The following is a 25674-nucleotide window of genomic DNA, read 5'->3' on the forward strand; positions in this document are numbered from 1 at the left end:
CTCTGTTGTGTGCATATACCACATTTTGTTTATCCATTCATCCAATGATAGACATTGGGTTGTTTGCACCTTTTAGCTGTTGTGAATAATGCTGCTATGAACATTGATTTACAAATCCTGTTTGAGTCCCTGCTTTATATCCAGAAGTGGTGTTGCTCAACCATTTGAGTTCTCCCAGTATATTGGTATTGTTGTGTAACAGTCTACCTCACAATTGAAGTGGCTCAAAGCAACAATGATTTATTATTTCTTAAAATTCTGTGGGATAGCTGGACACTCTTTTGTGCCTAGGGTCACACTTGTGTGCTGCATTCATTCGGTGGGTTGACTGGAGCTAGAGTATCTAAGGTGACTTCAGTCACATGTTTGGGACCTTGGTGAGGACAGTGAGAAAGTGGGCCTTCTGTCTGCACAAAATCTCTGCTTGTTCAGTCTGGCTTGTATTACTTTACATGGCAACTGATTCCCAAGAGAGTAAAGGCAGAAGCTGCAAGACATCTTGAGGCCTAGGCTCCAGGACTTACACATCAATTTCATCACAATATATAGGCCAAAATTTACAAAACTAGCCTAGATTTAAGGGGTTGGGAGAAATAGCCTCTGACCCTTGTGGGAAGATATGTATGTCAGTAATTGGGGCCATTATTAAAATAATCAGTCACACCTAATAACCTAACACCTGTTCCATAGCTGAGGAACCTTGAGAAATGGGGAAGGACTGCCATTTGGGGAGCAAAATGTACCTCTGGTGGGTCCTAAATACAGTGGCTTGGTATTATGTTTTAACAAGTAAAGAGGCATGTGAATTTTTTGAGCGTGGTTATTTGCAAGAACTATGTTGTACCATGCAGGTCTTCTCCCTGCGCCCTGTTTTTTAAAAAACAGTTGTATGTTTAGCTTTAAACTAATGCTGCTTGGATAAGAACACTTTAGTTGATTCAGGCTGGTCATATCAGTTTTAGTATATGGGCTGTTTTGACTCAAGAGTTGCAGCTGGCCTAGAATTATAGGCAAGGGTAAACAGGGGTTTGATTTTTTAAAGCTTTTTTAATGCTTTTATTGATTTCTTGAACCAGGCCTGCAGTTTTAAACTGCAAAGATGTCTAAAATTCCAAATGTGCTGTAATTAATGATAAAGGCTCTAGCCTTAAATTGTTAATTCTAGGTCTAAACAGTGCTAAATCTCTTTAGGTTAAAAGTGGATATTGTGGGGCGCCTGGTGGCTCAATTTGTTAAGTCTCTGACTCTTGGTTTCAGGCAGGTCATGGTCTCACGGTTCATGAGTTTTAGCCTGCAGTGCAGAGCCTGCTTGAGATTCTTTCTCTCCCTTTCTCTCTCTGCCTCTCCCCCTTTCATTCTCTTTGTCTCTCAAAATAAATAAACTTAAAAAAATTTAAAAAAAGAGGGTATTTGGGAGGGCTTACTTTGTAACTATGTAACTTGTCCCCACTCTCCCTACCCTCACCATGTGGTCTCAAGTATTTTTGGATTTAAATATGTGAGCTCGTAACTGGTAATTTTAGTGACTGAAAGTGGGCTTCTTAACAAAAGGTTAGCTTGTTAACGGAACAAATAAAAGTGAGTGGGTGGATACTTTATGATGGAGAGAATAATACCATCTACTTCAGTCTTCACTATCAGTACAGGAGCAATGGGAGAATGAAACCAAATAAAGGAAGACAAATTGAATAAGTTGGAGGAAGAGAAGTTTTCTTAGAGATAGGTGACATCTTATATACATACAAATATTTGAGACTAAATCGTTTGGGGGGAAGTAATGACAAGTTTATGTAATTACACTGTTAGCCCTCCAAGTATTCTTTTTGACTAAAATGATTTAGCACTATCTAGGCCTAAAAATAGCAATTTGGGCTGGAACTTGCCTCACTATTTTCTCTCTATATGAGAAAATGAGGTCTTGAAGTCTAAGTAGTATGCTGTGTTATGGCTGTAGAATAATTTATTTGCACATTCATCTATTTGTGGACATTTGGGTAATTTCTAGTTTTTCCCTATCAAATGTTGCTTTAGTGAACACTGTAGACATATCTTTATGGTGTATATGAATATTTCCATAAGATGCCTAGAAATGAAATTATGAGGTTAAAAGTATGCAGAGTTTACATTTTAATGGGTATAGCCGTATTTCCCTATACAAACACTATACCAGTTGAGATTTATAAACAGTGTTGCACACTATAAGTCTGGAGTTCTCTCTTGTCCATCAAGAGAGCGGACGCAGAATTGAATATGAGAGAGGCTAATGTTTGGGAGGAGACAAGAGTGGTGAACAGGGGTTTCATCTCTGTATTTTTTGAGCTCACAAGATTATTACCCATGTGGTGAACGTGAAGAAAACAAGATTTACACATGTAAATGTGGAGAAAACAATCAGTAATCATTAACTTGTATATGTAAGAAGCAAAGGGTCTGGGGGCAAGTGAAGTTTGTGATTAAAGTATAATAGTATATTGGTGTCAGATGGAAAGTAATTTCACTTGTGATCCCATTACAATATCTTGCTACCTAACCTTGGGCACTTTTTTCTAACCCATTTATGTAAGCAGAACCATTATGTAAGCAGAACCCCCAAACTAGGTGAGAATACTCTCTCCCTTGTCATTACTGCTATTAGATAGCAGTAATTTTTATTTTTTTAGCTAGTTTGCTAGATGAAAAATATATTATTGTTTTAATTTGGTTATCTTTGATTTCTGGTGAGTTTCATCATCATTTCATTTATTGGATGTCTTGTGGTTCTTCTTGAAATGTTTTTATATCTTTGTAAAACTTGTTTTCCTTGGGGCACCTGGGTGGCTCAGTCGGTTAAGCATCCAACTCTTGATTTCAGCTCAGATCATGATCTCACGGTTCGTGAGTTTGAGCCCTGCATCAGGCTCCATGCTAACAGCACAGAGCCTGCTTGGGATTCTCTCTCTTCCTTTCTCTGCCCCTCCTCTGCTCATGCTTGATCTGTAAATAAATAAATAAATAAATAAATAAATAAATAGTAAAGCCTGTTTTCCTTAGTTTTGTTTCTTTGCTCATTGATGTGAAGGAACTTTTATATATCGTTGATATTTTCTCTCAGCACAGGCATACCTCATTTTACTGTGCTTTGCTTTATTGCATCTTACAGATACTGCATTCCCCGCCCCCCCCCCCCCCCCCCATAAATTGAAGGTTTGTGGCAACCCTTTGTCAATCAAGTCTATCAGCACCATTTTCTAGCAGCATTTGCTAACTTTGTGTCTCTGTGCCCCATTTCGGTAATTTTCATCATCATTATTATTATTTTTATTATTTTATTATTACTACATTATGGTGATCTGTGATCAGTTATCTTTGATATTACTATTGTAATTGTTTTGGGATGCCACAAAGTGTGGCCATATAAGATAGCAAGCTTAGTCAATAAATGTTGTGTGTGTTCTGACTGGTCCACTGACTCGTCATTCACCTCCCTCTCTCTTCCTTGGGCTTCCCTGTTCCCTGAGATGTAACAATATCGACATTAGGCCAATTCATAACTCTACAGTTAAGTGTACAAGTGAAAGGAAGAGACTTGTGTCTCTTACTTTATTTAAGTCAAATGCTAGAAGTGGTTAAGCTTAGTGAGGAAGTCATGTCAAAAACTGAGACTGTGGGGTGCCTGGGTGGCTCAGTTAAGTGGCTGACTTTGGCCCAGGTCATGATCTTACGGTCCGGGAGTTTGAGCCCCGTGTTGGGCTCTGTGCTGACAGTTCAGAGCCTGGAGCCTGCTTCAGATTCTGTGTCTCCCTTTCTCTCTGCCCTTCCCCTGCTCCCTGTCTCTCTCTCTCTCTTTAAAAAATAAACAAAAAAAATTTAAAAACTGAGATAGACTGAATGCCAGATCTCTTGAGCCAGTTAGCCAAATTGTGAATGCAATCAAAAGTACTACTTCAGGGGCGCCTGGGTGGCTCAGTCGGTTAAGCGTCCGACTCTCGATCTTGGCTCAAGTCATGATCTCGCGGTCCGTGAGTTCGAGCCCCACGTCGGGCTCTGTGCTGACAGCTCTGAGCCTGGAGCCTGTTTCGGATTCTGTGTCTCCCTCTCTCTGACCCTCCCCCGTTCATGCTGTGTCTCTCTTGGTCTCAAAAAGAAATAAACTTAAAAAAAAAAAGTACTACTTCAGTGAATACAGTAATGATAAGAATGACAAGAAAGCAGAACAACCTGATAAGGGAGAAAGTTTGAATGGTTTGGATAGATTATTTCCTTAAATCAAAGCCTAATCCAAAACAAGGCCTTGATTCTCTTCAATTTTATAAAGGTCGAGAGAGGTGAGGAAGCTGCAAAAGAAAATTTTGAAGCTAGCAGAGGTTAATTTATGAAGTTTAAAGAAAGAAGCTGTTTCCATAAGATAAAAGTGCAAGGTGAAGCAGCAAGATATAGAAGCTGCAGCAAGTTATCCAGAAGATCTGACTAAAATAATTAATGAAGGTGGCGACACTAAATAGATTTTCAGTGTAGTTGAAGATGATGCCATCTAGGACTTTAATAGCTAGAGAGGAGTAGTCAGTGCCTGGCTTCAAAGCGTCAAAGGACAGGCTGACTCTCATGTTAGGAGCTAATGCAGCTGGTGGTTCTAAATTGAAGCCAGTTCTCAGTTACCATTCTTAAAATCCTAGGGCCTTTAAGAATTATGCTTAATCTACTCTGCCTGTGTTCTATAAATGGAACAACAAAGCCCGGATGATAGCACATCTGTTTACAACATGGCTTACTGAATATTTAAGCTTACTGTTGAGACCTGCTCAGAGAAAAAAAAAAAAAAAGATTCCTTTCAAAAAAAAAAAAGATTTCTGCTCATTTTATTTTATTATTATTTTTAAAAAATATTACTGGGGTGCCTGGGTGGCTCAGTTGGGTGAGTGTACGACTTTGGCCCAGGTCATGAATCTCTCGGTTCATGAGTTAGAGTTCCCTGTTGGGCTTTACACTGACATCGCGGATCCTGCTTGGGATTCTCTGTCTCTCTCTGTCTCTGGCCCTCCCCTGCTTGTGTGCACTTGCATTCTCTCTTTCTCAAAAATAAATAAACATTAAAAAAATAAAAATATTACTGCTCATTGACAATGCACTTGGTCACCAAGAGCTATGATGGAGATGTACAATGAGATGAATGTTGTTTTCATGCATGATAACACAACATCCATTCTGCAGTTCATGGATCAAGTAGTAATTTTGGCTTCTCTTATTATTTAACAAATACATGTTGTAAGGCTATATCTGCCATAGATATTGATTCCTTTCTTGGATCCAGGCAAAAAGTAAATCGAAAACCTGCTGGAAAGGATTCATGATCTAGATGCCGTTGAGAACATTTGTGATTCATGGGAAGAGGTCAGAATACCTGAAAGTACATGAATAGGAGTTTGGAAGAAGCTGATTCCAACCCTCATGGATGACTTTGAGAGGTTCAAGACTTCTGTGGAGAACTAACTGCAGATGTTGTGGAAAGAGCGAGAGAATTAGAAGTGGAAGCTGAAGTGTGACTGAATTGCTGCAACCTCATGATAAAACTTGAATGGATGAGGAGTTGCTTCTTATGGGTGAACAAAGAAAGTGATTTCTTGAGATGGAATCTACTCCTGGTAAAGATGCTATGAAGATTGTTGAAAGGACAACAAAGTATTTAGATTACTATATAAACTTGTTGATAAAGCAGCAGTTGAGTTTGAGAAGATTAATTTAAAGAAGTTCTGGGGTAGGGCCTCTGGGTGACTCAGTCAGTTAAGCATCCAACCTTGGCTGAGGTCATGATCTTGAGATTCATGGGTTCGAGCCCTGCATTGGGCTCTGTGCTGACAGCTCAGAGCCTGGAGCCTGCTTCAGATTCTGTGTTTCCCTCTCTCTCTGCCCCTTCCCCATTCCTACTCTGTCTCTCTCTCTCAAAAATAAAAATAAACATTGAAATTAAAAAAGTTCTCTGGATATAATGTTGTCAAACATTGCATGCTACAGAGAAATCCTTTGTGAAAGGAAGAGTCAGTTGATGCAATCAACTTTATTGTCTTATTTTAAGAACTTGCCACAGCCAACCTTTGCTTTAACAGCCACCACCACGATCAGTTAGCAGCCATGAACATCGAAGCAAGACCTTCCACCAGCAAAAAGATTACGACTCACTGAAAGCTTGGGTGATGATGATTTTTTAGCCCTAAAAGTCTTTTTAAATTAAAGTATGTACATATTTTTAGACAATGCTATTGCACACTTAATAGATGACAGCATAGTGTAAACATAACTTACATGCACAGGGAAACAAAATTTACTTGACTCACTTTACTGTGATATTTGCTTTATTATGGCATCTGGAACTGAACCTGTAATATCTCTGAGGTATGCCTGTATGCAGTTTGCTCTTTGTTTATGATGCTTTGTTTTAAAAAAGTTTTAAATTAGGGGCACCTGGGTGCCTCAGTGGGTTAAGTGTCTGACTTTGGCTCAGATCATGATCTCAGGGTGTGAGATTGAGCCCTGTGTCGGGCTCTGCGCTGACAGTGCAGAGCCTGCTTGGGATTCTCTGTCTCCCTCTCCCTGTACCTCTCCCTCTCTTCCTCTCTCTCTCTCTCTCTCTCTCTCTCTCTTTCTCTGTCTCTCTCTCTCTCTCTCTCAAAATGAATAAATAAACATTAAAACAATACTTGTAGGGGTGCCTGGGTGGCTCAGTCGGTTTAGCATCTGACTTTGGCTGAGGTTATGATCTCATGATTTGTGATTTTGAGCCTTGCATCTGGCTTTCTGCTGACAGAGCAGAGCCTGCTTTGGATTCACTGTCTCCCTCTCTCTCTCTGCCCCTCCCGCGCGTGCATGTGTGCTCTCAAATATAAACATTAAAAAAAAAAAGAAATACTTTTAGAACACTTTTTCCTTTTAGTTCTATAATCTCTCTGAAATTTATATGTGTTGAATGTAAGGAAGTAGATATTGCCTGTTGTTTCAGCATCATTTATGAATCATAATAAATGGTATTGCAGCAGTATTATAAAGACTGCTGTTTCTAGAATATCGTTTCATTGATCTGTAAGTGTTCCTGTACCAGTATACTGTTTGATTTCAATTCATTTAAAAGTTTATATTTTTATAATTGGTAAGGCTCTTCCCTCTCATTGTTTTCCCTTTTCAAAATGTTCTTGCCTTTTTTGTGACTCTTGTCCTCATGAATTTTAGAATCAGTGTGTATGTTATGTTGCACAAAAAAATCTTCTTGAGATTTTTTCTTATTGGAATTGCCTTGAATTTACAGATTTCATGTGGGAAGGAATTTATATCTTTACAATATCAGGTGTTTTCATTCACCAGCATGGTATGATTAGTCACATCTTTTATTTTCTTCTGCAGTTTTCTACTTTTCTGCATGTTGATTGTGTTGAGTAGTAGTGAAAAGAATGAGTTCTAGTGCCATGCTATTTGGGTTCATTGTGTGCTAAGCTTGGGCAAATAAAAACCCCTTTTTATACTTCAGTTTTCTCATCCATAAAATGGGAAGAATAATAACTCATTAGGGTTATTGTGAGGATTAAATGGTTAAGACCTGTAAGTTAACACAATATGTTAGCTATTGTTATTAAGTGTATATTTAGGTATTTATAGTTTCTGTTGTTTTTGTGAATGGGGTCTTATATTTAAATCTCATTTTAATTGGTTTTGTTTGATATATAGGAAAGTTCATGATTTTTTGCTTGTGGTTCTTGATTTGAATACTTTGTGGAACTCTGTTTCATACTAATATTTTTGTTTTTCTTCTGTTTTTTCTTTTCTTTTCTTTTAAGAGAGGGAGAGAGAGAGGCAGAGGGAGAGGGAGAGAGAAAATCTTAAGCAGGCTCCATGCCCACAGTGGAGCCTGATGCAGGGGTCAGTCTCAGGACCGTGGGATCATGACCTGAGATGAATCAATAGTTGGATGCTTAAGCAACTGAGCCACCAGCTCCTTGTTTTGTTTTTCTAAATTCTTGCATTCTCTAGGTAATCATATATTTTGCAATGAATTCTTTTGGCTTTCAGTATTTTTGGCTCATAGTTCCTATTTATTTATTTATATCATGGATCTTTTTCATTGACTAGAACTTCCAATACAATGTTGAATAGAAGTGATGAGCTTCCACAGTATGGCCGACGACATAGCTAGTGCTCACTCTACTCTCTTTAATGGGGAAACAGCGGACTGCAGGAGACTGAACTGTATCTGCCTCTATTTCCAACAGGCTCATGTTCGTTCAACTTTCACTCATGAAAAAAAAAGCCAGGAAAATTTTATTAATCCTTTTTTAAAAAAAATTTAATATAAAATTATAGCAAAAAAAAAAAAAAAAAAGGAACCTGAACTTTAGTAGCACAACTGGAACAATCTGCAGCGATAGCAGCAGCGGTGGGAGAAGAGATTTAATTTAGTTGATTTTCTGTGGTTGTTGGTTGTTTGCTAGTCTCACGGTGATAGAAGCTGCACAGTTTTTCGAAGGGACTGAGAAGCTGCTGGAGGTTTGGTTCTCCAGGCAGCAACCTGACTTAAACCAAATATCTGGGGATCTTCGCACTATCCCAAGATCCGAGTGGGACATACTTTTTGAAGGATGTGCAATGTTCAATCATAAGTGTGACAAAAACTGACAAGCAGGAAGCTTATGTACTCAGTGAGAGTAGCACGTTTGTCTCTAAGAGACGTTTCATTTTGAAGACCTGTGGTACCACCCTCTTGCTGAGAATGTTGGTTCCTCTGTTGAAACTTGCTAGGGATTACAGTGGATTTGACTCAATTCAAAGCTTTTATTCTCGTAAGAATTTCACAAAGTCTTCTCATCAAGGGTACCCACACTGGAATTTCCAGGAAGAAATAGAATTTCTTAATGCAGTTTTCCCAAATGGAGCAGCATATTGTATGGGACGTGTGAATTCTGACTGTTGGTACTTGTAAACTTTGGATTTTCCAGAGACTCAGGTAATCAGTCAGGCAGATCAGACCCTGGAAATTCTGATGAGTGAGTGACCCAGCAGTTATGGACCAGTTCTACATGAAAGATGGTATTACTGCAAAGGATGTCACTTGTGAGAGTGGAATTCGTGACGTGATACCAGGTTCTGTCATTGATGCCACACTGTTCAATCCTTGTGGGTATTCGATAAATGGAATGAAATCGGATAGAACTTACTGGACTATTCACATCACTCCAGAATCAGAATTTTCTTATGTTAGCTTTGAAACAAACTTAAGTCAGACCTCCTATGATGACCTGGTCAGGAAAGTTGTGGAAGTCTTCAAGCCAGGAAAATTTGTGACCACCCTGTTTGTAAATCAGAGTTCTAAATGTCGCACAGTGCTTTCTTCACCCCAGAAGATTGAAGGTTTTAAATGTTTTGCTTGCCAGAGCGTTATGTTCAATGATTACAATTTTGTTTTTACCAGTTTTGCTAAGAAGCATCAACAACAGCAGAGTTGATAAGAACAAATGCAAAAAGAGAACACACATAGAAGGAGGTGGTGGCTGCTTTTTAGATATTGATATCGGGAGCCATGCTTTCCATAACCACCACCTTGTAGCTGCAGAAAGCCCTAGATGTAATGATAATGTAATCATTTTGAATTATATGCATTATTATATGAAGGAGTTAGATATCTTGCATGAATGCTCTCTTCTGTGTTTAGGTATCCTATGCCACTCTTGCTGTGAAATTGAAGTGCATATAGAAAAAACTTTCTACTATATGAAACTTTACAACACTTGTGAAAACAATTCAATTTGGCTTATTCACAATGTAATATTTCTCCATGTATCATCCAAAATTCCCCACAGACAAGGCTTTTGTCCTCATTAGGTGTTGGCCTCAGCCTAATCATCTGGGACTGTTCTATTAAATTGCTGCCAGGATTTTACATCCATTTACCTCCACTTTCCAGAACATATTCTCTACTAATATTACTGAAACCAATTTCTACTTCATACAGATGTTTTTTGCAACAGCGTTTAAAATTTATCTTCCATGAGCCGAGTCCTCTTTAAGAAATAATTGCAGTTATCCATTTTGTGTATTACTATTTTAACATTATTGCTTCTTGTACCTGTACTTTTTTAAAAATTGATTTCATTCCTTGCCATGGTGTCTTGCCTCCTGACCCCCTCTCAATAAAGCAATACACTGTTAAAAAAAAAAAAAAGTGTTGATAAAGAGCATTTTTTCCCCATGGCTCTTTAAATGGACTTGGTGTTGATTTATGAAAGATAACCCTCTATAAAGCTAAGGGCTTTGTGTGTGTATATGTGTGTTCTTAATTTGTTGAGTAGTGGGTTTTGGATTTTTACTAAATTTTTATTATATAAATAATAATGGAACATACTTTTATTACAAAAGATTGAAAAAGTACAGAAGTGATAGACTATAGACAAATTTTTAAAGCATGGAAATTCTTTGTATCCTGCTCTACTTCTATTCCTCTCTGTACATATATGTGTTACATTTGGTTTATACCTTTATATATATTTAATGTGTACAGGTGTACACATACTTTTCTTTTTAATGTTTATTTTGAGAGAGTAAGAGGAAAGGGGAGAGAGGGTGAGAGAGACCCAAGTAGGCTGCACACTCAGTGCAGAGCCTGACATGGGGCTCGATCCCATGAATTGTGAGATCCTGACATGAGCTGAAATCAAGAGTCCGAGGCTTAACCAGCTGAGCCACCCAGGTGCTCCTGTACACATATTTTTATTTGTTTCTATAAAAGTAGGTGTTAGATTTTATCTGATATTTTGTTTCATTTAACAGATATTAAATACCTGCCATGTATCAGGCATTAACCTTCTTCTGTTCATTCAACAAATCTTTAAATGGTTCGTAAGTGCCAAACAATGTCTCTTAAAACGTTTACTAAGTGCCAGACAATGTCTGTGGTGCTGGGGATATGGCTGTGAAGAAAAAGAAGAGCTCTGCTCTCAGAACTAACATTCTAAAGGTGTAGACAATAGAAAGAAGGGAAGGAAGGGAAGGAAGAAGGAAGGGAGGGAGGAAAAGTTAGAAGGAAGGAAGGAAGGAAGGAAGGAAGGAGAGAGCCAAATGTTGAGAAAAAAGTAAAAGGATAAAAGAGCATAGAGATTAGGGTGCTATTTTAGATAGTGTGGTCAGAGAAAGTTTCTGAAAAGGGTAAATTTCAGCAAAGACTTGAACTAGATGGAACAGTCATGCAAATACTGTCCTTGGGATAGCGCTTTAGGACTGGGAGTAGCAAGCCCAAAGGCCCCAGTGTGAAGCCTGTTGGGAATGTTCTTGAAACAAGAGTCATTTGGTTAGAGCAAAGAGGATGAGGGAAGAGTGGAGGGAAAGCAGGTTGGAGAGGTAGTGGGTGGACAGATTATGTGGAGCTTTCTAGGCTCTGGTAACGATTTTGGATTTTATTCCAAGTATGACAGGAAGCCATTGATGATTTTTGAAAAGTGAAGTGCCTTGTATTAGTTGTTAGGATTGTTTTGACAAAATACCACAGACTGGGTGCCTTAAACAACAGAAATTTACTTTCTTACAACTTTGGAGGCTAGAAGTCCCAAGATTTGAGTGTCAATAGTTAGGTTTCTTCTGAGGCTTCTATGACTTACAGGTGGCTGCCTTCTTGCTCTGTCCTCATGTGATCTTTTTTCTGTGTAGATACATCTGGTGTCTTTGTGTCCAAATGTCTTTGTCTTATAAGTATACCAGTCAGATTGGATTAGGGTTCACCTCAATGGCCTCATTTTAACTTAGTCATATCTCTTTAAAGGTTCTATTTCTAAATATAGTCACAGTCTGAGGTACTAGAGGTTAGGACTTCAACATATGACTTTGGGAGAACATAATTTAGCCCATAACACACCTGATCTGCTTTTTCAGACTGCTGAGGATAGATTTTTAAGTTTATTTTGAGAGAGAGATAGAGAGCATGCACGGCAGGGGGAGGGACAGAGAGGGGGTGAGGGTATCTCAAGCAAGCTCCATGCTGTTAGTGTGGAGCCTGATGTGGGGCTCAATCTCACACTGTGAGATCTTGACCTGAGCTGAAATCAAAGAGTCAGATGCTTAACCCACTGAGCCACCCAGGCTCCCTATGATCTGTTTTTCAAGTGGAATGCTTAGGATTACTTTGAAAGTAGAATGCCTCCACCCACCCCCACCCTTTTCTTTTTCTGGTTTTGAAAATTTGAAGCTAGTAAAAAAAACACATTTTACAAAGGCTGTTTGGGGTGTTCCCCCCCACCCGATTTTTTTTTTTTTTTTTACATGCCTTGATGTTTGCCTTTTGAAGATTCTGTGTCTTAAGATTTATCCTAGGATGCATTTCTTGACAGATTGTTCACATTCTTAGAAAATAGCTCTTTGATTTTAACATATCCTACTGCTGTTGAGTTGATTATTTGGCACAGAGGAGCATGACCTGACTGGCCTATTATTAATGAAGTTCCTTTGATTGTTACTTAAGAAATCTATAAGACTAATATTTTATTTTTATTTATTTTTTTAACGTTTATTTATTTTTGAGACAGAGAGAGACAGAGCATGAATGGGGGAGGGTCAGAGAGAGGGAGACACAGAATCTGAAACAGGCTCCAGGCTCTGAGCTGTCAGCACAGAGCCCGACGCGGGGCTCGAACTCACGGACAGCTAGATCACGACTTGAGCCGAAGTGGGACGCTTAACCAACTGAGCCACGCAGGCGCCCCAAGACTAATATTTTATATATACAAAAGAGAACACACAGCTTTTATGGTGCATAATAAACCCCAAAATGGATAACCTATTACTCAACTTAAAACTATTTCATGGGGCGCCTGGGTGGCTCAGTCGGTTGAGCGTCGGACTTCGGCTAAGGTCATGATCTCGCGGTCCGTGAGTTTGAGCCCCATGTCACTCTCTGTGCTGACAGCTCAGAGCCTGGAGCCTGCTTCACATTCTGTGTCTCCCTCTCTCTGCCCTTCCCCCGCTCATGCTCTGTCTCTCTCTCTCAGTCAAAAATAAATAAAACATTAAAAAAAAAACAAAAAAAAACTTCAGGGGCACCTGAGTGGCTCAGCCTAAGTGTCCGACTTCAGCTCAGGTCATGATCTTGCAGTCTGTGAGTTCGAGCCCTGTGTCAGTCTCTGTGCTGATAGCTCAGAGCCTGGAACCTGCATCAGAGTCTGTGTCTCCCTCTCTCTCTGCCCCTCCCCAGTTCATTCTCTGTCTCTCTGTCTCTCAAAAATAAATAAAGGTCAAAATAAATAAAGGTCAAAAAATTTTTTTAAATAAAAAACAAAACTAGGATCTACTCTAGTGTTCTGCCACATGCCCCTTCCTCTACCCTCCCATGTTGTTTGCCCCCATAACTATTCTGAATTTTGTATTTATCATTCCTTTGTTTAAAAAGAAGTTTTATCACATGCATGTGTATAGCCAAATATAGTCTTTACTTTTCCTTTTTTTTTTTTGGTTTTATATAAATGATATTCATATGGTATATAATCCTTTGTGATATGCTTTTTATACTCATATTTTTAATTTAAAAATATTTTATTTATTTTTAAGAGAGAGAGCATGAACAGGGAGGGGCAGAGAGAGAGGGAGACACAGAATCTGAAGCAGACTCCATGCTCTGAGCTGTCAGCACAGAGCCCCATGTGGGGCTCGAACCCACCAACCATGAGATCATGATCTGAGCCAAAGTTGGACACTTAACTGACTAAGCCACCCAGGTGCCCCTATTTTTTTTTTTTTTTTTAAGTTTACTTATTTATTTGGAGAGAGAGAGAGAGACAGAGCTTGGAGGGAGGGGTAAGAGAGAGGGAGAGAGAGAGAATTCCATGACCTGAGCCAAAACTAAGAGTTGGACACTTAACCGATTGAGCCACCCAGATGCCCCTACACTTATTATATTTTTAAGATTTACTACATTTGTAGCTTTTTGTTGGATTATGTATTTTCCTGTATTTAAAAATTTTTTTAAAATCTTTATTATTTATTTTTGAGAGAGAGAGATAGAGTATGAGCAGGGGAGGGGCAGAGAGAGAGGGAGATACAGAATCCGAAGCAGGCTCCAGGCTCCGAGCTGATAGCACAGAGCCTGACGCAGGGCTCGAACCCACAAACCCTGAGATCATGACCTGAGCCGAAGTCGGGCGCTTAACTGACTGAGCCACGCAGGCGCCCCTGTATTTTTCTGTATTATAATATTATGTGAAAAAGAAATACATTCTGTGAACATACCACAGTTTCTCCATTCTGCTGTCACTAGACATTTGGGTTATTTCCATTTCAGTTAATAATTGAGCGTCTTGCCCTGAGTCTCTCCCTACTTTCATTTTTTGGTGTGGAGTTTAGGCTTCCTCCAGGGCTTCTTGGGAAGAAGTAATGTTTTATCACGTGTATTTAGGTAGGCCTGCAGTTCTCCTTTCTATTTTCTCCATTAGTCTAATTAAATTTACTTATTGTTTTCTAATAATTTCTAAAAACTTCTGATCTGCTAACAGTGTCCTTTTCTATTTTCTGAGTCTGTCATGATTTTATTCTCAAAACCAAAATGAAATATAACTTTTTTGGTTATTTAAATGTGATTTTTGGTATGAAAGTAGGTACATCTATATGTTCAGTCTTTCATCTTAAGTCATCTTTCTTTGCACATTATTCTTCCCAGTTTCTGCTAGACTGACTTTTTCTTTTTTTGTTGAATAAATATGGTATGTAACATTGTGTAAGTTTAAAGTGTATAGTATGTTACTTTGATAAATTTTTGTATTGTAATATTGCTGATACAGTGATGTTTGTCACCTTACATAATTATAGTACAGTATTTTTGTCTATATTCATTATACTGTGTGTAAAATTGCTGTGGCTTATTTGCTACTCATTATAAGTTTGTTCTCTTAAACACTATCACTCTTACTTCCCACCCCTAACCCCAATCCCCTTACAACCACCATTTTATTCTCTTTTTTACAGGTTTAACCTCTTTAGATACCACATATAAGTGATATATGTTTATCTCTGACTTATCTCATTTAGTATAATGTGCTCAAGTTCTGTCCATTTTGTCCTTTCACATGGCTGAATAATATTCCATTGTGTGTACATACCACATCTACTTTATTCATTCAATCATTGATGGACATTTGGGTTGTTTCCATATCTATTATGAATAGTGCTGCAATAAACATGGCAGTGCATATATCTTGTTGAATTCCTCTTTTCATTTCCTTTGGGTATATACCCAGAAGTGGAATTGCTGCATTTCATGGTAGATCTAATTTTAATATTTTGAGGAACCTCCGTATTGTTTTTCATAGTAGTTGGACCAATTTGTATACCTACCATTAATGTTAAGGGTTTTCTTTTCACCACATTCTCTCTAGAACTTGTTGTCTTTTGTTTTCTTAATGATAGCTATTCTGACAGGTGTGAGATAATAGCTTATTGTGGTTTTTATTTATACTTCACCGATAACTATGATGTTGAGCATCTTTTCATGTATTTGTTGGCCATTTTGATGTTCTCTTTGGAAAAGTATCTAGTTCTTCTGCCCTTTTTAAAATTGAATTGTTTTTATTATTAAGTTGACTTTTGTTCTTTATATATTTTGGATATTAACATCTTATTCAGTATATGGTTTGTAAAAATTTTCTCCTGTAGGTTGTCTTTCATGTTGTTAGTTGTTTCTTGGTCTGTACAGAAGGTTTTGGGTTTGATATAGTCTCATTTGTTTTTTGCTTTGTTGTTTGTGCATTTGGCATTGTATAGAAATATCATTGCCAGGGACGTGCCTGGCTTGCTCAGTCAGTGGAGTGTGCAAATCTTGATCTTGGGGTCATGAGTTTGAGCCCCATGTTGTGTAGAGATTACTTAGATAAATAAATAGATGTAAAAAAAAAAAAAGAAAAAGAAAAAATCATTGCCAAGACCAATGGTGGTGAGCTTCTTTCCTACATTTTTTCTAGGAATTTTATGATATCAGGTCTTATATTTAAGTCTTTGATCCATTTCAATTTCTGTGAGCGGTGTGAGGTAGGGTCCAGTTTCACTGCTCTGCGTATGTTTCTCCAGTTTTTATAGTGTCATTTGCTGAAGAGACTGTCCTTTCCCCATTGGGTATTTTTGGTCCCTTTGTTGAGTATTGTTGACCATATATCCAGGGATTTAATTCTGGGCTCTCTATTCTGTTTTACTGGTTGATGTGTCTATTTCTGTGCCAGTATCATACTATTTTTATTACTATGGCTTTTGTAGTATAGTTTGAGATCCAGAAGTATGATACATCTGGCTTTGTTCTTTTTTCTCAGGATTGCTTTGTCTATTCAAAGTCTTTTGTGGTTCCACACAAATTTTAGGATTGTTTCTTCTATTTCTGTGATGAATGAATGCCTTGGATATTTTGATGGGGATTGCATTGAGTATATAAATAGCTTTGGGTAGTATGGTCATTTTAACAATATTAATTCTTCTGATCCATGATCATGGGATGGCTTTCCATTGGCATCTTTTTAAATTTCTTTCAGCAAAGCATTGTTTTCATTGTACAGATCTTTCACTTCCTTGCTTAAATTTATTAAGTATTTTATTGTTTTTGATGCTAATGTGAATGGGATTGTTTTCTTTATTTCATTTTCAGGTGCTTCGTCATTATTGTAAAGGAATGTAGTTAATTTCTGTATGTTGATTTGTAGCCTGCCAGTTTACTGGTAGTTTTTGGATTGTTTTTTTTCGGATTTTCTCTAAGATCATATGTTCAGCAAATAGTGGTGGTTTTTAATTATTATTTTATGATTTGGATGCCTTTTTTATCTTTGTCTTTCCTAATTGCTCTATCTAGGGCTTCAGTACTATATTGAATAGGAGTGGTGAGAGTGGACATCCTTGTTTCCGACCTTAGAGGAAATACTTTCAGTTTTTCACCGAGTATACAGGCATACCTCATTTTATTGCACTTCACAGATACTGCATTTTTTGCAAATACAGGGTTTGTGGCAAAGCTGTGTCAAGCAAATCTTTTGGCACCATTTTTCCAACAGCGTTTGCTCACTTCATGTTTCTGATAATTATCACAATGTTTCAAATGTTTTCATTATTATAATTGTTATGGTGACCTGTGATCAGTGATTATGATTTGCTGAAAGCTCAGATGATGGTTAGCTTTTTTTTTATCAATAAAGTATTTTTTTTTTTTTTAATTTTTTTTTTTTTAACATTTATTTATTTTTGAGACAGAGAGAGACAGAGCATGAACGGGGGAGGGTCAGAGAGAGGGAGACACAGAATCTGAAACAGGCTCCAGGCTTTGAGCTGTCAGCACAGAGCCCGACGCGGGGCTTGAACTCACGGACCGCGAGATCATGACCTGAGCCGAAGTCGGCCACTTAACCGACTGAGCCACCCAGGCGCCCCTAAAGTATTTTTAATTAAGGCATATACATTTTTTCTAGACATAATGTTATTGCTTAATAGGCTACAGTATAATGTAAATATAACTTTTATATGCACTGGGAAACAAAAAAAATTCATTTGACTCACTTTATTGTGATATTTACTTTATTGTGGTGGTTTGGGATTGACCTGTATTTCAGAGGTAAGCCTATAATGTTAGCTGTGAGTTTGTCACATGTGGCCTTTATTATTCTGAGATATGTTCCTTATATGCCCAGTACATTAAGGGTTTTCATCATGAGAGGATGTATTATGTAAATAATATACAATGCTTTTTTTGTGTGTATGGAAATGATCATGTTATTTTTGTTTTTCATTTTATTGATGTGATGTATTACATTTCTGATTTGCATGTATTGAACCTCCCTTGCATCCCAGGAGTAACTCCCACTTAGTCATGGTGTATAATCCTTTTAATGTATTCTTGAACTCAGTTTGCTAATATCTTGATGAGAATTTTTGCATCTGTATTCATTAGGCATATTGGCCTATAGGTTTCTTTATCAGAGTAATGGTAGGTTCATAGAACTGGTTTGGAAGTGTTCCCTCATCCTTGTTATGTTAGAAGAATTTGAGGAGGATTTGAGGTGTTAATTCTTCTTTAAATGTTTGGTAGAATTCTCCAGTGATTCTGTCAGGCCAGAGTTTTTTGTGTTGGGAGTTTTTTGATTACTGATTCAATCTCTTTGTTATTGGTCTGTTCAGATTGTGTATTTCTTCCTGATTCAGTCTTGATAGGTTGTGTTTCTGAAATGTATCCATTTATTCTAGGTTAGGTATTTTATTGACATTGCATATTTTTCTGCTGTGATCTTTGTTATTTCCTTCCTTCTGCTAACTTTGGGCTTAATTTCTTATTTTCTAGTTTCTTGAGGTTCAAAATTAGGTTGAGATCCTTCTGATTGTTTAAAAAAAATTTTTTTTTAATGTTATTTCTGAGAGAGGGGGGAATGAGCAGGGCGGGGGAGGGGCAGAGAGAGAGGGAGACAGAACTCAAAGCAGTTTCCAGGCTCTGAGCTGTCAGCACAGAGCCTGATGCAGGGATTGAACTCACGAACTGTGAGATCATGACCTGAGCCAAAGTCAGAAGCTTAGCCGACTGAGCCACCCAGGCGCCCCTCATTCTGAATTCTTAATACATGTATTTATTGCTATAAACTGTCTTCACAGAAGACTTTGTAGTTAGAGAACTACAAAACAAAGCCACAGATGAGTTTGTAGTTAGAGAAACTACAAAACAAAAAAGAGTTTGTAGTTAGAGAAAATAGTTGGTATGATTTCAATCTTAAATTTGCTAAGATTTATCTTGTAGTCTATCATATGACCTGTCCTGGAGAATGTTCTATGTGCACTTGAGAAGAATGTGTATTGTGCTGCTGTTGGATAGAATGTTCTGTATGTCTATTGAGTACATTTGTTTTTAAGTGTGGTTCAATTCGAATGTTTCCTTGTTGATTTTCTTTCTGGATGATTTGTCTATTACTGATAGTGGGGTATTGAATTCCCCTATAATTATTGTATTGCTGTCTATTTTTCCCTTAAGATTTGTTATTATTTACTTAATATATGTTGTTGCTTGGGTGCTGGGAGCACGCATATTTACAATTGTTACATCTTTTGATGAACTGACACCTTTATCATTATATAATGACTTTCTTTGTTTTGAAGTCCATTTTGTCTGATAAAAGTATGGTGGGGCATCTGAGTGGCTCAGTAGGTTAAGTTGGCTTTGGCTCAGGTCATGATCTCATGGTTTGTGAGTTTGAGCCCCGTGTTTTTTTTTGTTTTGTTTTGTTTTTTAAATTCTGCTAAGATGATTACTTGTGTGACATAATGAATAGCTGACTCAAAATGTTTGTGATTTTTTTTTTTCCTCTTTTTTTTAGGTACATCAAATTACGGAATGGCTTGCAGGCACTTTTGATTTCAGACCTAAGTAATATGGAAGGTAAAACAGGAGATGCAACAGATGATGAAGAAGAAGACGAAGAGGAAGAAGAAGAAGACGATGATGATGACGATGATGATGAAGATTCTGGAGCTGAAATAGAAGATGATGATGAAGAGGGTTTTGATGATGAAGATGAGTTTGATGATGAGGATGAACATGATGATGAGGATCTTGATACTGAGGATAATGAATTAGAAGAATTAGAAGAGAGGGCAGAAGCTAGAAAGAAAACCACTGAAAAACAGGTGTGAATCTTGTCTATTATTATGTCTTTTTCTGATTTGGGAATTCTTTGGGATAAGTCCTAAATTCATGTTTTATTTCTTAATGTAAAAAAGGAAGTATATTTATCTTTTGATCTTTAGTAAAGGTCTATTTATTCTGTATAAAAATAATATTTAAAAAACATTTTGCTCTGATTAGGAAAGTATAAAAGCTCATTATAGAAATGAATGGAGTATGGAAACCAATTTGACAATAAATTTCATATATATAAAAAAAGAAATGAATGGAAAATAAAAACTCAGAATGTAATGATCTCATAATCATAAGTCTCAGAGGTTTTCACTGGTAATATTTGACGATCTGTGCAATTCTTAGCTTGGAATAGAGGGATAGGAGAGTATATTATCCTTGGAGGGACTGGAAAAAGAACAGGGTAGTGTAGAATTCTCACCTGGGCCTATGGTTCTAAGCATCCTCATGGATAATTTCCGCTTAGTAATTTCATGTATTTTTTCTCTTTTTATGGGGAGGCACCAAGTAAGTTGGAGGAATTGAAATAAAAATGGGCAGTTGAACTTTGACTCTTGAACAATGTGGGGTTTAGGGGTCCCCAACCTCCTGTGCAATTGGAAATCCATGTATAACTTTTGATTCACCTAAAACTTAACTACTAATAGCTTACTTTTCCCTGGAAGACTTACTGATAACACAAACAGTTGATTAACACATATTTTGTATATGTATTATGTATTGTATTCTTACAGTAAAGTGAGCTAGAGATAATGTTATGAGGAAAATCACAAGAGAAAGTACATTTACAGTGTTGTATCTATTGAAAAATACAAGTTAAGTGGACCTGGGCAGTTCAAACCTATGTTGTTCATAGGTCAAGTATAATAACAATAAGTAAATATATCAATAGGGCTTGATAAGGAGAATTTTCCTCTCTAGATATCTTTTAAAGAATGCCTCCATTTTGCAGTAGGGAGTACCTATATTAGAGGATAATATTTTGGAGGCATTATAGTGGGATTGATCAGCAAATGTTTGTTAAAGCTAGTTTCTTGAATACTGATAATATATTCAACATGGTACAGTCAACATACAAATGAAGTAAGGTTCATATTATTAAGACTAAAATATAGATGTCAAATGTATTCTACCGTAAGGTGGTCAGCCTTCAGAGATAAAAAGATGTGAGATATAGGTAGTGTAAATATGTTATGAGTAAATCCTTTTGATAGTCACTCTTCCTGGAAAAATTACTTTCTTAAAGAAGATTGTACCAGTTTTTTCACTTTTTTGTTGAAAGGGGATTGAGTCATGTCTGTGAGAAGCTATTTGCCCCTTGCTATATAGATTATGAGTAATGCCTGTTTTGGGGTAACATGTTAGGACAAGTGGTTTTAGTTGGAAAACTTTAGTTATAAAAACCAAAATACTGAAAAGAAAAAAATATATATACATATGCCACTTGATACTTTGTATTAAGGTCTTTATAAATAAATTGGGAACTAATACATTAATTTAAAATAGATCTCATAATTCCAAATAGAGCAATAATAGGAAGAAATTATATAAGTCACAAAGTGAAAAACACTAACAGTCAGGAAACCTGAGTTCTAATTCTGGCTCTGGCTCTATCTGGATGGTTTTATGCCTTTTCATTTTCTTATTTCTAAAACAACAGGATTAGATTATATAGGTAATTCTTTTTTTAAGATTTTATTTTTTCTTTAAGTAATCTCTCCCCCAATGTGGGACATGAACTGAAAATCCTGAGTTCAAGAATCACATACTCTTACTGACTGAGCCAGCCAGGTGTCCCTAGATTATATACATAATTTTTAAGGCCTATTTTAGCTCTAAAACTGATTATGTTATAACTTAATAAGTGAATATTTCCTATCTAAAAGTTTCCTTCTATATCTGTTAGTAACTTTTCCATACTTTGGATTTCTTTATATCATCTGTCAACTGATAAGTAAAACTCTAGGGTTAAAGACTTGTTTTGACAGCTGATTTTATTGTCAAGACATAGTAAAATACTTTAGATTTATTATAGGGGTTGTAAGCCCCTTTGACTAATGAAGATGTGCATACAGTATTTTGGTACCCCTTTTTATTTTGCTTAGGTGGATCAAACTCTAAATGTTTACCTTTTTTAGAACAGCAAGATCAGATTCTAGTGCTCATTTAAAAATGGTTTAGATGCTGCCTTTTCTGAAAACTCAGTTGATATATTCCCTCATATTGATTGATTGCTAATGTTCTAGGTCATATTAGAAAGGAATACAGGAACCTAATGTAGTTTGAAGATGAAATCAAATTGTTTATTCAGATGCAGTGGTTATACTAGTGAAAGGAAAGATCCTATGACTGATTGTAACATTGGAAATGATTTATATTCATGAATGAATAAGTGTATGCAAAAGGGAAATAGTCTATGTAAGAGATGGCTTAAAGAGTAGCTTAGGGTTTTTCAGTGATTTTATGGTTTAATTTTTATTTGAAAAATGTGGATCTTGTTTAAGGTAAATACGAAAGTTAATAAAAGAAGCGGGAAGAAATAATTTTGAGGTTTTTGGAGAACATTTACCTAATTAAGAATTAACTACTTACCTGAGGCATCATTTTTAGCCCTCTCCATCTTCATCTTCCCAAAAGGAAGTTGTTCTTGATCTGAAAGGTTTGATAAACTAACAAGGTTGAAATTTAAGTATGATACATACAGAATTATGATTTGTTCAGGGTTTTCTTAAGTCAGTTCTCAAGTATGAATTTCTCAAGTATGAATTTCTTGGGTAGATAATTCTCAAGTATGAATTTCTTTTCTAGCAATCGCAGAGCCTGTTTTTGCTGTGGTCAAAGCTGACTGATAGACTGTGGTTTAAGTCATCTTATACAAAAATGTCTTCAACCCTGGTCGAAGCAAGAAATCTTTATGGGGTAGTTGGAGCTGAAAGCAGGTTAGGCACCTATTAAACATCCCAGAACAGGTTAGACTGTAGTTTGAAGAAGTGGATATTCCCCTATTTTTTAACTGAGTTTATGTGCCTACAACTTCAAAATGGGATTTACAGTGTAAAATGAGGCTGTTTGGTTCTTCTGTAAACATATTTTCCATTTATGACACATGGTCAGGCTTTATGCCACGTACATGCTATTTTTTGAAAGCTCTCTTTTTAGAGGAATAACCATTTATCAAAACAGTCTATATCACCAAATGTTAGCCTTTTAAAATTGACATTTCTAAAATGTGGGGAAAGCTAGTAATTCAACTTCCTATCCTCAAGGATTCAAATTGACTATTTTCCTCTTCTGTTTTGTGTCTTTTAATTTACAATCACATAATGGTATACCCTAATCATTTTTAGTGCATAATTTGGTATACCTGTTGGCCATCCATTTTGTTAAAAACTCTGATTTGCCCAAGGTATTGGGAGAATACCTACAGATCAGATATATGTTCTGTATATCGTCAATAAGAAAAGAAGAACTAAAAAGCCTCTTTAAAGTTTAGTTCTGTAGTTTTTTTAAATAAAGACTTTCTTTTTTAACCATTTACTATCTTTATTAAATGTTTTCCTGACATGTTATTTTTTACCCTGTTTTAATAAAAACAGAATTTTCTGAGTAACATATTGAGAAGTCTCACCTCTAATAACTTAGTTACTGAACACATAGTCGTTAATTGCTAAGATCTTTAGAAATAATCTACCTAGATAAATTATTTCTGCAGATTTCCAAAATCTATTAAGTCAGGAAACATACTTGGTTCGGAACTCTGAAATGCTGACAGGAAATGATATTTGGGTGGGCTGGCTAGTCCCCTTTCCTTTTTTTTCTGTTTCTGCTTTTTCCCTTAGGTCTGCACCTGTTCAGCATTTGGGAGGATGGCAAGAGGAGGAGCAGCAGGGTGAAACTGACACAGTTCTGGTGAGTTTCACTATGCTGCTCCTCCTGATTCTCAGGGAAAGAATTTTGTTACTTTCTGTTGGAAACATCCATCTCCAAGTGAATCCTTAATACGTGATGACAGTGTTATTCCTTTAGGAATGACTCACTATTTGCATGTGTTCTACTTACTCCAGTCTGCAGCGGCTCTTTGTGTTGGAGTTGGGAGTTTTGCTGATCCAGATGACCTGCCTGGGCTGGCACACTTTTTGGAACACAGTAAGATCTTTACAGAATATTATTCCTGAGTGTGTTTTTTCCTCCAAATTTGTACAAATTGATTTTAAAGATAAATAACTGGTTTTATAGAAATGTGATATGTTTAATAAGAGAAAAGACTAAGAAAAACATTTATTTATTTAAAAAAATTTTTTTAAACATTTATTTTTGAGAGACAGAGACAGAGTGTAAGTGGGGCAGGGGCAGAGAGAGAGAGAGAGAGGGAAAAAGAATCCCAAGCAGACTCCAGGCTCAGGGCTGTCAGCACAGAGCCCGACACTGGGAAGAACTGTGAGATCATGACCTGAGCGGAAGTCGGACGCTTAACTGACTGAGCTGCTCCGGCGCCCCAAAGGAAAAGCATTTATTAATATCATAGGGGAACACTTAATTTTAATCTCCTTGACTGTATAATTTTGTGGATTAGAATGAAACCCACCTATAAAACTATTTTAAAATGTAGATTTTATTATTGTTCTGGTATGGTAAGGCCAACAGATCAGGAGATAGTTGCCCATCTCTAAGAATCTTATAACCTTGGGAAGGACTGCCTCTTCCAGGGTTAGCAATGCCCCAAGCTGTCAAACATTGGGAATACAGAAAATAAAAAGGCATGATTAATATCAAAACAAAATAAAATCTTCAGTTTAATTATGAATATACCTAAATAAAACCTGTGTGGTTGCTGTACAGTTATAAATTTAAGTCTATATTTGTTTTCTTGAATTATTTATTTATATTCTGATTTTCTAAGCTATTTGAGGGTAAACATGCACCTTAGGACTTTCATAGTAACAATCTGCATATATGCTAATACTTACATTTTGCCCTTTTTATAAATACTTTTAAAAAATAAAGTGCTTAGTTGTTTTAGTATAAAACTAATAGATGAGCATTATAGAAAATTACAAAAGCAGAAATATAATGAAGAAAGAATTATCCAGACATAAGCATTGTTAGTATGTTGGTATATTTCTTCTGTTTGTTTTGTTTTGTTTTGCACATGAGAAATTTCATTGTTGATAATAACATTGTCTACATCTTTGTGTTCTTTCACTTTGTGTTCTTTCCACTTAGTGGTATTCATGGGTAGCTTGAAATATCCAGATGAAAATGGATTTGATGCCTTCTTGAAGAAACATGGGGGTAGTGATAATGCTTCAACTGATTGTGAACGTACAGTCTTTCAATTTGATGTCCAGAGAAAATACTTCAAGGAGGCCCTCGATAGGTAACTAACTCAAAATGTATTTTTATTTTAATTATCTAACGACATTTTACAAATGGAGACATTGGGCATTTTTCTATGGTATTTCTTTTCAGGCTGTACTCTAATTCTGTAGAATTGTCATACTTTATCTGGAGAAATGAGCAAACTATTAAATGCACCTTGGCTCTTGTTCTGTAATATACTTAAGTCTTTGTGTTGAAGATTACACTGAAACCCTTAAACACCTTTGAGTTTTATAAATAATGTATACTCTATTGGCTCATTATTGCGATTATTTTTTCTAATTTAGTAGAAAATATGGAAAAACAGAAGCAAAAAAGGGGTAAGATTGTTCCTAATTTGATATCTAAGGATAACTATGGTTAATGGTTTGGTGTATGGTCGTCTATATTTTTAAATGTATTTGGGATTATTATTCATATCCTATTATATTTTTATTTTAATTTTTAAATTTTAATTTCAGTATAGTTAACACACAGTGTTAAATTCATTTCAGGTGTACAGTATAATGATTCAACAATTCTAACTATTACTAAGTGCTCATCAAGATAAGTGTATTCTTAATCCCCTTTACCTATTTGACCCATCCTCTTACACACCTCCCCTCGGTAGTTAGTTAAGCGTCTGATTTTTGAGTTGTCCCTTTTCTTCCCTTTGTTTG

General features: G+C 36.5%; 1 protein-coding gene and 1 pseudogene across 3 annotated transcripts in view; both read left to right on the plus strand.

The window, feature by feature from the left end:
• The window catches only part of NRDC (nardilysin convertase), a 100981-nt gene that overhangs the window by 20811 nt on the left and 54496 nt on the right, over positions 1-25674 (plus strand). For 2 of the 3 annotated variants that reach the window (XR_002079903.2, XM_019449312.2), the window contains exons 2-6: positions 19317-19626; positions 22445-22575; positions 23476-23545; positions 23701-23782; positions 24860-25013. Coding sequence is in view for 2 of the 3 variants with exons in the window: in XM_019449312.2 (XP_019304857.1) it covers positions 19317-19626; positions 22445-22575; positions 23476-23545; positions 23701-23782; positions 24860-25013 (747 nt within the window). In the remaining variant the exon portion in view is untranslated. The remainder of the gene's footprint in view (positions 1-19316; positions 19627-22444; positions 22576-23475; positions 23546-23700; positions 23783-24859; positions 25014-25674) is intronic. The other variant, XM_019449313.2, reaches the window with a different exon arrangement.
• On the plus strand, positions 6907-10134 carry LOC128775024 (S-adenosylmethionine decarboxylase proenzyme 1-like; annotated as a pseudogene).

The sequence above is a fragment of the Panthera pardus genome, unplaced genomic scaffold, assembly GCF_024362965.1.
Source record: "Panthera pardus isolate Hobbes unplaced genomic scaffold, ASM2436296v1 HiC_scaffold_11, whole genome shotgun sequence".
In the NCBI taxonomy this organism is placed as follows: Eukaryota; Metazoa; Chordata; class Mammalia; order Carnivora; family Felidae; genus Panthera; species Panthera pardus.